The sequence below is a fragment of the Pongo abelii genome, chromosome 5 (assembly GCF_028885655.2).
Source record: "Pongo abelii isolate AG06213 chromosome 5, NHGRI_mPonAbe1-v2.0_pri, whole genome shotgun sequence".
In the NCBI taxonomy this organism is placed as follows: domain Eukaryota; kingdom Metazoa; phylum Chordata; class Mammalia; order Primates; family Hominidae; genus Pongo; species Pongo abelii.
Window position 1 is genome coordinate 134,052,779 of NC_071990.2, and position 19,129 is coordinate 134,071,907.

The 19,129-nt window shown below is 36.9% G+C and overlaps 1 protein-coding gene and 1 pseudogene across 1 annotated transcript; both read left to right on the forward strand.

The window, feature by feature from the left end:
* Window positions 1–222: 222 nt before the first annotated feature.
* LOC100438479 (trace amine-associated receptor 9) lies at window positions 223–1,266 on the forward strand. The gene is given in 1 exon segment (XM_002817368.5): window positions 223–1,266. A coding segment is annotated over 1 exon segment (1,044 nt).
* TAAR8 (trace amine associated receptor 8) lies at window positions 9,699–10,927 on the forward strand (annotated as a pseudogene).

Consider the following 19,129-nt stretch of genomic DNA (forward strand, 5'->3'; position numbering starts at 1 on the left):
TTAAAATGTGAATGTGGGAACACTTTTTAGAAAGATCAAGAGGTTCATATAGTTAATATGGAAAATATTAATTTGGAAAAATATTGCTAGAAAAATCACGAACTTTTATCATTTTAACTGGAGATATTTTCCCCTCCTAGAAGACTTTGAAATTGCTTCCTTTTAAAAAAATTTTTGAAAGCAGGAATTTGAGAACTTTAAAATAGTTCAAACAAGAAAGCAATGGTGAACAATTTCTCCCAAGCTGAGGCTGTGGAGCTATGTTACGAGAACATGAATGGATCCTGCATTAAAACTCCTTACTCACCAGGTCCTCGAGCTATCCTCTATGCCGTCCTTGGTTTTGGGGCTGTGCTGGCAGTGTTTGGAAACGTACTGGTCATGATTGCTATCCTTCACTTCAAACAACTGCATACACCTACAAACTTTCTGATCGTGTTGCTGGCCTGTGCTGACTTCTTGGTGTGAGTCACTGTGATGCCCTTCAGCACAGTGAGGTCTGTGGAGAGCTGTTGGTACTTTGGGGACAGTTACTGTAAATTCCATACGTGTTTTAACACATCCTTCTGTTTTGCTTCTTTATTTCATTTGTGCTGTATCTCTGTTGATAGATACATTGCTGTTACTGATCCTCTGACCTATCCAACCAAGTTTACTGTGTCAGTTTCAGGGATATGCATTGTTCTTTCCTGGTTCTTTTCTGTCACATACAGCTTTTTGATCTTTTACACGGGGGCCAACAAAGAAGGAATTGAGGAATTAGTTGCTCTAACCTGTGTAGGAGGCTGTCAGGCTCCACTGAATCAAAACTGGGTCCTACTTTGTTTTCTTCTATTCTTTCTACCCACTGTCGCCATGGTGTTTATATACAGTAAGTTATTTTTGGTGGCCAAGCATCAGGCTAGGAAGATAGAAAGTACAGCCAGCCAAGATCAGTCCTCCTCAGAGAGTTAGAAGGAAAGAGTAGCAAAAAGAGAGAGAAAGGCTGCCAAAACCTTAGGAATTGCTATGGCAGCATTTCTTGTCTCTTGGGTACCATACATCATTGATGCAGTGATTGATGCTTATATGAATTTTATAACTCCTCCTTATGTTTATGAGATTTTAGTTTGGTGTGTTTATTATAATTCAGCTACGAACCCCTTCATATATGCTTTCTTTTACCCATGGTTTCGGAAGGCAATGAAACTTATTGTAAGCGGCAAGGTCTTAAGGAGTGATTCGTCAACAACTAATTTATTTTCTGAAGAAGTAGAGACAGATTAAAAATGTTACTGTAGAGACCTCAAAACTAACTTGAAATTAAGGTCAAGTGCAAAAATAAACACTTGGACATAGAGAGGCAAGCATGATCATCTGCCAAGTTGGAGGACAATACATTCAACAGTTGTTCTAAAGCATTTGTTGTCTTCATGTATTTTGACATATTTTAGATTTAGTGATAAGTGAATACGATTTTCTGATTCTTTTCCATTTAGCATTCTTTTATGGTTTTCTGGTTCCCTACTTTCTTCTCTGCGATTCCTACTCGTATCTTCAAATATTTTCAAGTTTTGTAGTTTCTCCCACACTCATGATCAGTGTTCAGCTGTCCAAAATACACAAAGGGGAAAATAAAGCTCCTGCTTTACTTATAAGTTAGATTCTCTGAGGACAAAAATCTTTGATGTATATCTTGCTTGAGAAGTAGACACAGGATTATAAATTCTTGAAACTTTCTTTTAATATAAAAAGACTTTATAGAGAGCTGGAATGTAGAACTTTCTAGTGCTCAGAGATCATCTGAAAAACGCTTGAGCGCTTTTATTTTCTGAACCATGGCAGTTCTTCCTGCTCATTTTACAAAGACTGTGTTAGCAAAGAAAATGTTTAATGATTGTGTGAATACACACTACATCTTACTTTTGGATAATATAATTTATTATTGTGGAATAAGCATGTGAACAAAAAGATGGTTTCTGTAGTTCTTTTTTTAGTAATTTTGAATAAAATACGATTTTTTAAAAGTCAATTCAAATGAGCAGTTTTTCACTTTTGAGTTCTTACTTTGAACCAGATATTGTATTTGGCATTGAAATTGTAGAAAGCCGAGTAATCCAAATATAACCAAGGATTGTTTCAAAATAGCAAATATCCAAATTGGTATTATACACTCTAGGAACAGCTTCAGTTTTCCCATCTGATTATACATTTCTCAATCAATATAAATTTTAATTCTTTTTAATTAAAAGTATACATCGAGTGTTTCCAGATACATTCAAAATTTGAAAAAACAAATAATAAAATGGTTTCCCTTCTCAAATCCCTGAATCACTGCCTGAAATCTTTGTTTAGGTAGCTGATTTTCCCAGACAATTCTGTAATAGGTTTGTTTTATAAAATGAAAAGAAAAAGTAATGAGTAAACAGAGCTACACAAACATTACATGTCATACATTTTATAGATGAACCAGTTTGGAAATACTTTACACAAGATTAAGCTGTTTCATATTTGTGTGTTAATACCTTTCAAAAAGATCAGAGACTATTTAGGAGGAAAAAAATTAAAGGTAAAAGAGAACAAAAGGAAGATGCAAGTCTTCATAGCAGGGTACCTATTTGTGGTTCAGATAATACTGTCAAGGAACAGCTTTATTGATCAACTTTCAAATGCTCACAGTTAAGGTCCCGTATTCTCCTTCTTTAAAAAGGAGCTCAAGAACTTGAGAGTCAGGTAATGTCTTTATAGAAATGTGAGTTCCTTCCTTCAATTGCAAGTGTGAACTTACATTGACACATTAAAAAAAAAAAAGGAAAACAATTTGGGGGGACTTTAAAAATATATACCGTTCCATTTACTTGTACTATGTAGAGTGTAATCTTTAGATGAACTGATTACAGAAATAAATACTGTACAGTGATATTTCTAAGATCTTATCCACATCATAGTGGAGAATACACTTCCAATCTACTCTTTCTTGTTTATTTTCTTTTCCTCTTCTTGTAGTGCTTAAAAAGGAAGTATTTTGATCAAAAATTTATTTTCCCGAAAACTAACTAGACTGCTAATGCAACACCACTCCTCTCTTCTACACATCATTTATTTATACAAATAAGCTATAAACTTCTTCACCAGCTGCATACCAAGCTGCTGCAGGGCTGTGGATATATTTGGAACAAAACACATTGAGGGTGGAAATAGGCTTCACTCAGCAAGACTACCTGCAAGTAAAATCTGACTTTGGAACATACTGCTGAGCTTGTTCTCAATCCTGGAGCACTGTGGTTCCAAATTGTCTGCTTCAGCCAACGGGAGGTTGCAGAACTATTGCAAAGAGGTAATTAATCCACTTATGTCCCAAGTGGAGGCTATATAAATACTCTTACGTGTATGTACTATTATAAATAATACATGTTTATTTTTTATTAATAAAATGCATATTTATTTAACAGCATTGCTGAATTTATAGTAACTTTTGTTCACATGTGTTTTCTCAATTATCTGATACTAAAAGGACAACTACTACATTATGTGAAGCTCTTCGTGCTTTTTAAAAATATTAAAATAGAGAGTTCAGACATAGAAAGTTATAGAATAATTGCTGTAGTTTGCCCCTGTTAGAGAAACTTTATCAATTATTTAGTGGCAGGGCTGTGAATAGTCCATCAATAATTCATTGTAATAGACCATCACGATCACCTAGCTCTTCTCAGAGAGCTGTCAGTGTAACTGGCTATTACTGAAACAGAGTTTCTTCATTTATTACTGATGTAATTGATGATTAGCTGGATTTCCTGAACTTCTCATGTGTTTGCAACCTTTTAAGATGTTATATTTATTTTTCTTCAGCTATCATGCCCTTGACTTATGTTTTCACTATTCATTTTTGATACATTGCAACCTATTTAAAGGTCAGTCTTAAAGAATGACATTTCAGAATTGCATTTGAAAAAAGCAGGAATACACCAGCGATATTAATTTAAAAATCAAATTATTTTGAAGTGAGCATTAAAAGCAACAGATATGCCCTTTGACACACAAAAGGTATTCTGTTTACTGTACCTAAAAACTAAGTCTGTTACAGTACATCCGCAATAGTTTTTAGATTATTTTCTGCCTGTAGACACATATATTCCTATACTTTATAAATCAAGTAATTTGATGTTTTCTGACTATATTAGTCTGTTATGTACTTTTCGTTTGCTGGTAACTCTTTGTTCACATATTTCAATACTTAGCACAGTGCCTTGCACTTATTAAGTTCCTAAAGATATTTTTTACGCAAGAACAATCAATTCTTTTATATTTCTACCGATCAAATAATGATCTATTAATCTTTTATATTTGAAAAATTGGCCATTCTCTCCTTTATTTGGCTTGCTAAAATAGAAAATGCTTAATAATCAATGTTTAGGAAAAGTCCAACTTTAGTCTATTGAAAAGGTTTGTTTACCCCAATCACTAAAAGGTAATTTTTTATTTAATAAGAAAAAGTGCGAAAGCGTGTAAACTTGCAATATTGAGCTTCCTTACCTTACCTAAAGTGGAGATTCATGAAGTATATGATATCTCAGAGATTTACTGTGAGGACTGTAAATGTTAAGCTTTTTGAAAACATACACCTTCTTTTTCCTGCAAAGACTGCATACCATGCAGTATAAAGGTTCAGAGTGAGGTTCTAAAGCCACATTACCTGGGTTTGAATCTCATCTCCATCACCTGCAATCTCGGATAAGTCACTTACCCTTTGTAGATCATAGTTGCTTACCTATAAAGTGGATATGATTATGGAACTTTCTTATTGAGGTTTTATGTATTAATGACAATTATGTAAAACACATCTGCAGATTTTGGAGACCAGAGTCAATAAGGAAACCACTATCACATAAAAATTTTTTGTTTTATGTTTTATAAATGTTTTAACAGAAAGAAATTTACAAGGATTTTTTGAAATAGTTTCAAAACATATATTTTTAAGATTGATTTTCTGAAATCAATCACGTGGCTTCAGCATCCTTTCACATGTGCTGCAAGGTCATAAGCCTCACTCCAGCCCCTGACTTTAAGCAATGAGCATGTACTATTTCCTGCCTGCACAGAGCACTTTTATTAGACCTCTTTAAAGGAGCCAAGATCCTGGGTTCCTTTGCTGCTTCAGAAACTGCAAAACTCATAGGTTCTGATTTTCAGCTCTGCTCACATGTTGTGTTTGTATCTTTTCATGCACACAGAGAAGATGGTCTAATTTATGAACTTTGCTTGTACCTTTCTTCCTTTTTATATGCCTGCTCTTTCCATATTTTCATTTGGAGCACAGGGGTGGATGAATGAACTAACTGAACCATCTTGACTGAAAGTCCTAATGAAATCTTCATCTTGTCTGGGAAGAAAATGTGGAAAAGGAAAAACCTGTTTTATCTGAGCGTGTATATTTTCTAATCTTAACTTTTTTACTTCAACTAGTTCTTTGGTCTCAAAAGGTAAGAACTTGATAGTTTTGTTTTCTAGTGTCTCTCCTGACAAATAATGCTCATCCTTCTTACTTTTCTGACTTCTGACTTCTATGCCTGAGGGGATCAAAAAACCTGGAGACAGGCATCTCACAGAGGTGACAGGAGCAGCAGGACACTGTCATCCACGGACCACATTTCTTGCCAGCAGCAGAAGCAGGTGATGCCTGTGGTAGGCAGAAAAATGCATACTCCATCCCATCCCCACCGTGATGTTCATATTCGAATCCCTAGAACCTGTGAATGTGTTATCTTACATGGCAAAAGGGACTTTGAAGATGTGATTAAATTAAGGATCTTGAGACGAGGAGATTATCCAGGATTAGCCAGGTGGGCCTAATGTAATCGCAAGTCATTAGAAATGCAACAGGGAGGAAGGGGAGTCAGTGTCAGGGTCAGAGAAAGACTTCAAGATGCTATGCTGCTGGTTTTATGAATGGAGGAAGGGACAACAACCTAAGGAATGCTAAGAAGCTTAAAAAGACATGAAAGAGATTCTCCCCTAGATCCTCTGAAAGGAATGCGCACCTCTGGCAACTTGATTTTAGTTCACTGAGACTCATTTCAAATTTCTAAAATCCAGAACTCCAGTCATGTAAGACAACATGACAAAAAATTTGTGCTGTGATTAACCACTAAATTTGGGTTAATTTATTACAGCAGCAATGGGAAATGAATACAATGCTATAATCCCAAGGCAGATGCCCCATGTATGGCTACAGATACCTCCAGCGGTTCTGGTGCTTACCTAACAATGAGCCCAGGTATCAGCAGCCAATCAGTAACATTCAGAGACTTCACTTTCCTAATACAGGACAGAGGCAGTTCATGGCCCTCTGGCTTTAAGAAACTGCGCTATTTCTACTCCCCTGAACCCAATCTCCCAGAGCCTAGATCTGTGCTTGGTTCCCTGCTTGGCAGTAAAACTTTTCCAGTTGGAGCTCAATCTCTGGTCTCATATTTTCCACTAGTTTTTCTTTAACACCCCAGAATAAAATAACAAACGATAAAATCAAATCCAAACACAAATAACAACATGAATGTTCTCTGAACCCATGTCTCTTGCTATCTATTATATAGGTCTCTTCCTTTTTACAGCTGAGCAGTATCAGTCATTGTTCATTATTTCACTTGCCTTCCCTCTCCATTCTCATTCATTCTCAATCCACTGCCATCTAGATTCTGTCTCCAACATTCCATCAGAAGAAGTCCAGTCATGCTTATCATTAATCTAGTTGTTAATGACAACAAACAATTCTCAGTCTTCATTTGACTTGACACATCTACAGCATTGGACACTCCTGGCTATGCCTCCCTTACCTGAACCTCTTTCATTCCATGACGTCTATGGGACCACTTTTTCCTGTTTTTCTATCTGTATTTCTGGCTACTTTTTCTTTTTGCAGGTATAACTTTGAACTTGGTGCTCTCTGTTCCTTCTATTTTCACTGTGCACACTCTAATCCAGTCAACAAATACTGAGTAGCATCCTACTACTCTATAAAACACATTTCTTCTGGAATGTTTCGTGTTTTGGCTGTTGATTTTATTTATTTATTGTTTTCATTCAAATGAGTAGGTTTGTTTCGTTTTAGTTTTTATTTTTCTTCTATTCTCCCCTCACCCAAAACATACATTTAGTGCCTGGTAGGTTTTTTATTTTTATTTATTTTTTATTTTTTTCATTTAACTGGACACATCTACAGCATTGGACATCCTGGCTATGGGCACCAGGCAATCACATTTCTTTCTATGGTTTCAAAACACCAGAATGCGAGAAACCCCAAATGACTGTTTCTGGCACAGTTTCTTTCCTGAGCTGAAAACTCATAGGCTAAATTCCCTGCTGAAGAACTCCGGTGTTAAGTCCCTCTGACCAGTCCAAACCTAACCCATCATCTTTCTCTTCTAGACTCACTCTTTCTCCTGCTCACTATATCCTGCCTACTGGCAAGTTGAAAACCCGGGAATCATCGTTGACTCTTACCTACATCATGCAGCTCTGAACCCTGCATCCTTTTGGTCTTTAAATTGCATGTATCACATTTCAGAAAATAGAGAAGCAAGGTTACTGAGTAAGAGTAGGGTGAGATCAAGCTAGGTTTGAGAATTAAAGGGAAGGTAAAATAGCATTGCCAAAAAGAATTTGGTAGATGATCAACTGAATGATTGTTTTTATGTCACACCTTTAATATATGTATTAATTTATTCCTTTTATTCCTATATATTTTTAGTACCTTTGTCCTAACTGGCATATCATATTTATATTTTGAAGTCCTATATATACTGTTGTGGAGGGAAAAGGTCTTTATCATTTCCTACTTAATAGGTGCCATATAGGATCAAAATTAGCTATTTTTTCCCCCAGGTCTGAAATCCTTTTTATGGAGCTTCATTCCTTAATCTCCCTTCTTAATCCCCTAAATTACTGTTAGTATTATGGGGACAAGCCTGTATGTCAAGAAAGGCTGTTATTTTCAGAACTGCCTGGACCTCAGCTTCTACACCCTCTTGTCTGGAAATTTCGCAGTTACTTCCACATAATTACCAAATTACTGTTAGTATTATGAGAACAAGGCTGTATGTCAAGAAAGGCTGTTATTATCAGAACTGCCTGGACATCAGCTTCTATACCCTTTTGTCTGGAAATTTCACAGTTACCTCCACATGGGGTATTCTTTGCCTCATCATTGAGCTGCTATTACAAAGAGATAATTTAATATCTGAAATGAAATAGGCAGAGTTATTCCATGGGCATATGACTGAGGCAGCAGTGCAGAGACCTACTGTTAGGGTTTCATGCTCATAGTTGCTGTCTTGAATTTCTGTCTTTGAAGTGTGTGTGTTGTTAACTGAAGGGAAAATGGAGCATGTGCTGGGTGCTTGGAACTTCAGACCACTAGTAGTCTTGCATTACACCTTGTTCCTTCTTCCCTGGGAGGGGTATTCAGCCTCATGTTCCCCTTCCCCCTGGCACCTTGGGCTCCATCCAGTCTCCTCTTACCCGCTCTGACCAGGGACCACTACCACCCTCTTTTCACCCCTGCAGAGGACTGGATGCATCACAGGGAGAGTTGCAGCCAGACACATCCTCCACAGTCTCAGGGCTAGGCATAGACTGTTGCCTCCATCTCTCGCTGGGAGGGTCACAGCACGTTTGATGAGCTCCTCAGCAGGGCCAAGCCCCTCATCAACCCCAATCCAGGTATCAAGTGCTTTCTGCTGTGCAGGTTGTAATCCCTTGGGGGTCATCGGTCTGCCTTTTGTGGAGGTAGCAGGCCTGTGAGAAGGGCAGATGCCTGGCTCAGCTTCTCACCCCCATCCTGACTATGGCATATTAGTTCAGCAGCTGGTAGGAGGGGGAATCTGGCAGTGGGTGGACCATGTGCAAGCTGAGTTGCAAGGCAGGGAATGCAGACGCCTGTGAGAGTCCTCACTTGCCCTGCAAATACCTCTTTGTCCAAGACATTACATAGCAAATATCGAACACTATGACAGGCCAAGAAAGACCATAAAAGAAAGGTAACAGCTTTCTATTTCAGTACCTTTAATGACACTTTTTGTCCATACTTTTGAACAAGGGTCTCTGCATTTTATTTTGTGCTGGATGCTGCAAATTATATAGATAGTTTTGTAAATAAGGAATAGATAATATTATTGTCAAATCTTGGGTTAGGCTATTTCAGGACAGTTGAACTTAAAGAAATCTCATGGTTATGAAAATCATAAGTGTTTCTACCAAGTTGCAGAGCACAGAGAAACAGTTCTCTTATTGTAGGCGAACTTATCAAAAGTGGGATTCATTTCATGATTCACTCCTTACACTATGGGGATTCCTTGTGAAGAATTTATAATGGGTACAATGGATTGGCTGGCTTCCTAAAATGTCCTAGGAGATGGAAGCTTATTAAAAGGTGACTTCTCAAATATGTAATTATATTATACATGATCGTCCTTTGAAAAGAAGAGATTCACATGTATATAAAACCAGGTATTTAAATTACATTTCCTCAATTACTTGGTTAATGTGATTACTCAGCTGATGAAAATTCATACTAGATTTGCTTGGGGTTAACTACAAGGTTTAGACATAGCGACAGAAATAATTATGAGATTAAAGACAGACTTACGTTTTATGTTTTTGAATTTAATTTCTCTTTATAATTAAAATTGAAAAAGAATATAATATGAAACAATATTTGTAAGTACTCACATATGCAGTTTGTTTTTGTTTTAATTTTCAGAATTCAAAATTATAATTCCCTATCACAAGGAAGGACAGAAATAGCAAACAACAAACAGCAGAACCATGACCAGTGATTTTTCTCAACCTGTTATGTAGCTTTGCTATGAGGATGTGAATGGATCTTGTATTAAAACTCCCTATTCTCCTGGGTCCCGGGTGATTCTGTACATGGCGTTTAGCTTTGGGTCTTTGCTGGCTGTGTTTGGAAATCTCTTAGTAATGACTTCTGTTCTTCATTTTAAGCAGCTGCACTCTCCAACCAATTTTCTCATTGCCTCTCTGGCCTGTGCTGACTTCTTGGTGGGTGTGACTGTGATGCCCTTCAGCATGGTCAGGACTGTGGAGAGCTGCTGGTATTTTGGAGCCAAATTTTGTACTCTTTGCAGTTGCTGTGATGTGGCATTTTGTTACTCTTCTGTCCTCCACTTGTGCTTCATCTGCATCGACAGGTACATTGCAGTTACTGACCCCCTGGTCTATCCTACCAAGTTCACCGTGTCTGTGTCGGGAATTTGCATCAGCGTGTCCTGGATTCTGCCTCTCACATACAGTGGTGCTGTGTTCTACACAGGTGCCAATGATGATGGGCTGGAGGAATTAGTAAGTGCTCTCAACTGTGTAGGTGGCTGTCAAATTGTTGTAAGTCAAGGCTGGGTGTTGATAGATTTTCTGTTATTCTTCATACCTACCCTTGTTATGATAATTCTTTACAGTAAGATTTTTCTTATAGCTAAACAACAAGCTATAAAAATTGAAACTACTAGTAGCAAAGTAGAATCATCTTCAGAGAGTTACAAAATCAGAGTGGCCAAGAGAAAGAGGAAAGCAGCTAAAACCCTCGGGGTCACGGTAATAGCATTTGTTATTTCATGGTTACCGTATACAATTGATATATTAATTGATGCCTTTATGGGCTTCCTGACCCCTGCCTATATCTATGAAATTTGCTGTTGGAGTGCTTATTATAACTCAGCCACGAATCCTTTGATTTATGCTTTATTTTATCCTTGGTTTAGGAAAGCCATAAAACTTATTTTAAGTGGGGATGTTTTAAAGGCTAGTTCATCAACCATTAGTTTATTTTCAGAATAAGTCTAAGCACTAAGTTGAGAAAATTAAGAATATTTTCAAAATTATGAATTTATAAGGAATTTAAATATAAGAAGCAAATAAAACTTTTCAAAATTGGAGAAATATATCACTTTTCAAATTAACCAGGAAAAAGGTCACAGGAAGACTAAACTATTGTAAAGATATTTACTACATTAAATAATAAATGATAAAGTGGTTCACACATGTAACCTCTTTCTATGTTTTGTACACATCCTTGCCACATGCACTAGTTTTTTCCAATTTACTGAATTCTGAATCGCATTTTTGGAGGTGAAATTTTGAATCATCTTTTTTTTTTTTTAATGCTCAACTTTATCTTCAAGTGGCCATTTTTTTTTTTCTTTTTTTTTTGAGATGGAATTTTGCTCTTGTTGCCCAGGCTGGAGTGCAGTGGCGTGATCTTGGCTCACTGCAACCTCCGCCTCCCGGGTTCAAGCAATTCTCCTGCCTCAGCCTCCCGAGTAGCTGGGATTACAGGCACATGCCACCACGTCTGGCTACTTTTTATATTTTTTAGTAGAGGGGGAGTTTCACCATGTTGGCCAGGCTGGTCTCGAACTCCTGACCTCAGGTGATCTGCCCACTTTGGCCTCCCAAATTGTTGGAATTACAAGTGGCCATTCTTTAAGTGTCTTTTGCAACACTGTATTAGTTGGCTAGAGCTGCACTCTTTAAGTGGTTTTTGTATTATTTGGCTAGGGGTGCAATAAGAAAGTACCACAGACTGGATGGCTTAAACAACAAAAGTGTATTTTCCCATGATTCTACTGACTGGGAGTCCAAGGTCTAGGTGTCAGCAGGGTGAATTTCTTTTGAGGGCCTCCTTCCTTGACTTGCAGATGGCTGTCTTCTTTTAGTGTCCTCACCTGGTCTTTCTGTGTGTGTGTGTGTCCTAAACTCCTCTTCTCATAAGGATAAGCAGTCATATTGGATTATGGCCCACCCTAATCACTTCATTTTGACTTAATTATCTAGACTTGAGTACTAGGGGTTAGAGCTTTAACATATGAATTTGGGGTAACAATTCAGCCCATAACAGACACAGTCTATATGGGATGATACTACCAAAGGGTCTGTTTATTTGCTGCTCTTCTGTGACTATTCCTCCCTGTTTCTTTAATGATTGTGCCTTCCAGGAGTTTGGGAGGCAGCAGGTAAGCCTCTCTTGCTTAATGGCTGGGCAGCATCTTAGCATGCTCACCCATAATATGGTGGAACCAATAATTCAGCCTTGGGATCAGGAAGTAACTATAGACATTGCCCAGAAATGTTTCATGTGAAAAAATCTACCCAAAAAGGCTGGCACAAAGATTATTAGCAAATGGAAATTGTGCAAGAATTACCAATGATCACCAGTAGTTGTCATTTCTATGTCAACTTTTATCTCCTGAAAATAATGCATAACTTGCTTCCACAACTTTTCTTAATAGTTTTTCTCACATTAAAAATAATGTGCATTTCACTACCTAGAATGTTGCAGAGTCAAAATTCTATGCTAATACTGTAAAAAAGTGTATTAAAAATAGTATAAACAATGTGTGCTATAACTTTACATTTTACTCTCTGGAAAAGTTTATACTTGGTTCAATAGAAGTCATTTTGGAATGCATATCTAGAATATTCTGTATAATGCTTTTGTTGGTACCATGTGATAACCTCTTTGGGCATAGACGGCTGAATTAGAGTTGGACAGGTGATTTTAGGAAGACTCTTCAATAGGCTGGGTTAAGTCCATCACATCATCACTCAAAAGAGTAAGAACTGAAACACCAAATCCGTTAATACTGAACTTTAGAATGAAGGTTGCTGTATGTTGCCTAAGTTTTATTTCTCTGAGTTTTAAGTGGTCATTGTTTCTTTTATTGCTGTGACAAAAACCATACTTATCACCAAAACATATTTAGCACATACTTAGAGATGAAACATTTGAAGTGTTTCTTTTAGGCTCCAGCTAAAGACAAGATGGTCCAATATTTTCACATTGCTAGTTAACACACCTAGATGAGAGAAAAATCAATATAGAAATTCAAAAATAGGAAGTTAAACTATCATTTGCAGATAATATGACTGAAAATAAATTTGTCTAAGTCTGCCTTATTACCATTGAGAACTAGTCCCAGACATCAACAACTCTTACCCTGATGTAGAAATAGATTACAAGACATACATTTTTCTGTAATTATTTAGTTTACTTAAGATGCAAATGTACTCAGTGACCTTGAATTATAAAATGTATATCACCAAAGAAAATTTTCTTATTACATTTATTTAAAAAATTCCTGTGTGGGACATCTTCTTCTGGTAATGGTAGAATAGGTTACTTATTCCATTCTCCTAGTGAGAAGATTCAGGAAATCTGGAAAAAGTGTTTTAAAAATCTTTAAAATATCAGAAAGATATAAAGGCAGTCAATAATTATTTAAGATCCAGGGAAAAAGGAAATTCAGAGAGGTGAACCTAAACTTTAGGGCCAATACCAAAAGGGGCATCTGAGACGATGGAGAGTGAAGCAGAGCTTTTAAAAATTATTATTATTTCAATAGTTTTGTGGGTATTTGTGGTTTTTGGTTACATGGATAAGTTCTTTAGTGGTGATTTCTGAGATTTTAATGCACTCATCACCTGAGCAGTGTACATTGTACCCAGTATATAGTCACCCCCCCAACCTTCTCCCCTGAGTCCCCAAAGTCCATTATATCACTCTTAAGCTTTTGCATTCTCATAGCTTAGCTCCCATTTAAGTGAGAACATACAATATTTGGTGTTCTATTCCTGAGTCACTTCAGTTAGAATAATGGCCTCCAGCTCCATCCAAGTTGCTGGAAAAGACATTATTTTGTTCCTTTTTATGGCTGAGTGGTATTCCATGGTGTGTATATACCACATTTTCTTTAACCACTTGTTAGTCAGTGGGCACTTAGATTGGTTCCATATCTTTGCAATTGCAAATTGTGATGCTATAAACATGAGTGTGCATGTGTCTTTTTCATAAAATGACTTCTTTTCCTTTGGGTAGATACCCAGTAATGGGATTGCTGGATCGAATGGTAGTTCTATGTTTAGTTCTTTAAGAAATCTTCGTACTGTTTTCCACAGTGATTGTACTAATTTACATTCCCACCAGCAGTGTAAAAGTGTTCCCTTTCACCACATCCATGCCAACATCTATTGTTTTTGACTCTTTAATTGTGGCCATTCTTGCAGAAGTAAGGTGGTATCTCATTGTGGTTTTAATTTCCCTGATGATTAGTGATGTTAAACAATTTTTCATATGTTTGTTGGCTGTTTGTACGTCTTCTTTTGATAAATGTCTATTCACATCCTTGAAGCAGAGCTTTTAACAACCTGATAGGGTTAGTGGGAAATGATTAGATTGTAGAGTCTAACAAGAAAAATGAGCCCAGGCAACAATGACCACTAATGATTTTTGTTACAGTCTGGAAGACTACTATTCTCTAAACATCAGGGTAAGACTTCACTTCAAATAGTCTCAATGTCTATAATGGAGAAAATGATTATCCCAGATTGTTGGTTTTTCTAGCCACACACCACAAGTAAAGGCAAATTTTCTCTGGAGAAACATATCTCAGTTCTCAAGTTATTACATCAACTTTTCATATAGAATGTCTTAACTCAATTTAAACAGGAAAAAGGAGAAAAGATATCATGAAAATCAACAGAAATGTTGGAAAAAAGTTTAAAAACCAATGGGAAATTCATATTATGCTTTACAGTAACTAACTTGATTACCTTTAACAGTTTTTAATGTAACAAAGCTGACCACATTCAAGGAAATAATCATGTTTGGAAACTGTAAACCATTTTTAAAAATCAAATTTCTAGATCTCAAAATTACTGCTCTCTGCTTCTCAAGCCACAAAGAATCCAGACATTGGTTATGTAGAGGTCTACAAATGGGTTATACAAAAATAGTATCTATATACTGTCTGTCTCCTACCTCCTCTCTCACAGGTCAAAATTCATGCCACAGAAAGTTTGTCCCCTGAAACTGTAGGGTATCTTCATTTGGCCACTTCAACAACCTTTGCAAAAGTGAATTCCCATACCACTTGAGTCTTGAAGTGATGGGATGGACTAGTCTCTGGGCACTGGCCACAAACCATGGGCCCTCATGCCACTAATGGGTTTGGTGTTCTTAGGGGTGTCTTAGAGTAAGCAGTAAGGTGTTAATCAGAGAATATGAAGATGCATAAATATGATGGTCTGATACAAACGCCCATGGGACAAGGAAGAAATCGAACTGAAAATTAGAAAATATTATTAATTGGATGATAAAATAAGACAAATAAAATAAAATAGCAAATAACAAAAATGTAGAATGCAAGGGAGAAATTTCTGATTTGGACTGTGATGACACAGCTTGATCAAACCATCTCCCCCACTTAGGACAATTATAAAAGCTCAACTGAACACATAGAACAACTGTCTAAAGTATTGGATAGCAACTATGACAGCCTAGAATTGTTGGACAAAATTCTAGAGAGAAAGGAAGCACATTGAAATGAGCTGGGCCTTCTGCAAAAATTCTTATATTCACAACAGCATCTATTCTTGCTGTGACATGTACAGGCTAAGCAGAAAATGGTGTCCTAAACCAGTCAGTAGTCTCCAATTGCTGTATGGAAAAAATTTGTAGCTTAGGGACCAAAGAAGCCAGTGTTTAAGAAACCAACACTCAGGAGAAGGGAGAATAGCAGAGAAGTGAGGGCAGCATCCTGTGTTGCTTTTGCCCTTGGACATTTTTCTGAATTCTGAAATTCTCTGTGGCTAAGAACCCGAGAAACAAAGAAAAATGCAATTGCTAAGAAGCTAAGCAGGACTTTGGCAGTCTCTTGTAACTGGAGAGGCAAAAATTGGAGTTCAGGGGTTGCTGCAGAGAAAAGACAAAGGTAAACACCCCAGGATTTCAATTGAGACCTCTTGGGGGAAGGTATCAAAGTGGTAGCACTTTTTTTTTTTTTTTTTTAAATGGAGTCTCGCTCTGTCACTTAGGCTGGAGTGCAGTGGCACGACCTTGGCTTACTGCAACCTCCGCCTTCTGGGTTCAAGTGATTCTCCTGCCTCAGGAGTGTGCCACCACGCCTGGATAATTTTTGTATTTTTAGTAGAGATGCGTTTCACCATGTTGGTCAGGCTGGTCTCGAACTCCTGACCTCATGATCCACCCACCTTGGCCTCCCAAGTGCTGGGATTACAGGTGTGAACCACTGTGCCCGGCTTAAAGTGGTAGCATTTTAAACCTCATGGTTACTATATATGATGATTGATTCATTCACTGGTTCTCTTTGGGGTTTTATCATACCTTCCTATGTTTATGAGATATTTTCCTAGTTTGGTTACTCTGTGTTCCAAATACTTTGATTTATGCTTTATTTTACCCTTGGCTTAGGGGTGCAATAAAACTTATTATAACTGGACAATATTAAAAGACAGTTTATCGACCATAAACTTTTTCTCTAAATCAGCCTAAATTTGAAATTAAGGAATTTGTGATATAATGAGAATTTTCCAGCAATAATGATATGAAAAACAGTGTGTGAATATAATACTTATTTGGAAAGAGGAATGGTACTTCAATTTTAATTGCATAAGCTTTATACTTTTATTGTTTTGTTGAAGTGAACATTTTTAAGCATTTGATAGAAACATTTACTAAATGATGGTTAATACAAGGTTCGTATTTCCAGTTTCTGCAAATCTGCCACTTCCCTACTTTGTCAGTTGTTAGTTATTTTCCTCCTCCAGACCTTCATTTCATACTTAACTTCTGCCACTTTCAAAGGTTTCCTGGTTCCCTAGTCCCTGTGTAAGTCTTGCCCTCTATGTCTTTCTCTAGATTGAATTTGCTTTGCTTTCATTTTCAGAAGCTTATTTCTTGGGGTCCAGTTTTTCCGCAGCTGTTAGGAACAGGCCTCTGAGCTTTATACATCAGCCATTACAGGCCCAGGACAGAACTCATATTTTATATTTTGGAGATGTTTCACAAATGTGGAAATAAACTTTGTTCAATTTCTGCAATGGTGATTTTTATGGGATTGTTTTTCTCATCCCGTACGGGTTGTTATTTTATGTTTCAGTCATAATATAAGGCATTTTGCTGTCTTTTGTTTTTCTGTAAACACTATCCAAAGTTTGCACATTGTTGATGATGAAAATAATAATGTATTTTAAATTATGGGAAAAGAATAGGTCATTCAGGAAATGATGATTGGACATATGGTTTTTTGGAAAAATACTGCTAAGCATCTTGTCTCATATTATTTACAAAATCAAAGCCGATTTCTTCCAGAGGTTACAAAATTAGAAGAAAATATTGTTTTCATAATTTTCTATTGTCAGAATCATAAGAGAAAACCCTAATTGTCATGCACTCAATTTAAATATCTTAAACTTCGTGACAAAACAGGAAAATTAGGGGAAAAAAGAGAACTTTTGAAAAGCTATAGATGGCATGCTTAATGGAACAAGAATACACCACGGAATACTATGCAGCCATAAAAAAAAGAACAAGATCATATCCTCTGCAGGAACATGGATGGAGCTGGAAGCCATTATCCTTAGCAAACTAATGCAAGAACAGAAAACCGAATACAGCATGTTCTCGCTTATAAGTGGGAGCTAAATGATGAGAACACACAGACACAAAGAGGGGAACAACAGACACTGGGGCCCATTCGAGGGAGGAGGGTGGAAGGAGGGGGGAGGATCAGGAAAAATATCTATCCGGTACTATGCTTAGTACCTGGGTGACAAAATAGTCTGCACATTAAACCCACGTGACACAAGTTTACCTATATCACAAACCTGCACACATGCCCCTGAACCTAAAATAAAAGTTAAAAAAAAAATAAAAAGAAAGAAAAGGCTAGTGTGATAGCTGACGCCTGTAATCCCAGCTCTTTGGGAGGCTGAGGCAGATGAACCACTTGGGCCCAGGAGTTCAAGACCAGCCTGGGCAACTTGGTGAAACTCTGTCTCTATAAAAAAATTTAAAAATATAGGCCGGGTGCGGTGGCTCATGCCTGTAATCCTAGCACTTTGGGAGGCCGAGGCGGGCAGATTGCCTGAGCTCAGGAGTTCGAGACCAGCCTGGGCAGCACAGTGAAACCCCGTCTCTACTAAAATATAAAAAATTAGCCCGGCGTGGCAGCATGCGCCTGTAGTCGCAGCTACTTGGGAGGCTGAGGCAGGAGAATTGCTTGAACCTGGGAGGCAGAGGTTGCAGTGAGCCGAGATTGTGCCACTGCACTCTAGCCTGGGTGACAGAGCGAGACTTCATCTCAAAAAAAAAAAAAAACCCAAAAACAAAAGCAAATAAAAACAAAAAACAAAACTTGAAACACACAATTTGTTTGATTCTGCAGTTCTATTTCTAGCAATTAATTCTAAGAAAAGAGCCTGGCAAGTAAGCACACATTACAAACATATTTGTTGCATAACTCTTAACTATTAATTGGGAAAATCCTACATCAATATGGAATAAATTAAATAAATTGTACTCTATGTATGTAATGGAATGTTATGAAGTCCTTAAAAAGTGCTAAGAGTTCCTGTACAAACTTACATGTGAAGACAATCACAATATTTTTTTTAACTAAAGACAAAACAAAAAACTCTAATATAGCTTACAAAACAGTATATATAATACAGCCCCTATATATGTAATGTATGTTCTTATATACATTCTTACAAAGTCTCATCTTATGTATTACAGGCAGTGTGTATGTGGGTGGAGGAGGGGATAATTACTTTGTAAATTATCTCTATCATGTACATGTTTGTGATAAAATAATATGTTAAAATTCATAGAGCCATTTCACATATCTCAGTTCTGATCTGAGCATTGAAATGAGGGTTATCTGTTTGTTTGTTTTCATTCAAGGAGAATATCTTTTGAGTATGTATCTGTGGCATATAGCCTTTTAACATATGAAATGAAATAATAGCTGCATTGGTATATTTCAGAAACTACATTTTAAAGGCATTAATGTATCTTAGGAATTACATCTTAATTTATTAATGTATTATAAGTGTTATTTTGCAGCAGGTCTATCAGATCTTCCAACTCTTTCTTCTAAAAGTTAATTATGTGCTATATTCAGGAGTTACAGAAGCTACCAGGAGTCATTCCCAAGTCCATTTTCTCCAAGAACATGTGGCTAGTTACACAGTAAGAATTAATTCAAGATTTTGTTAATATGGTAAAATAAAGGCCAAATAGCTCTGGGAACAGAATAGTGAATAGGTAAGGTTTTCTGTA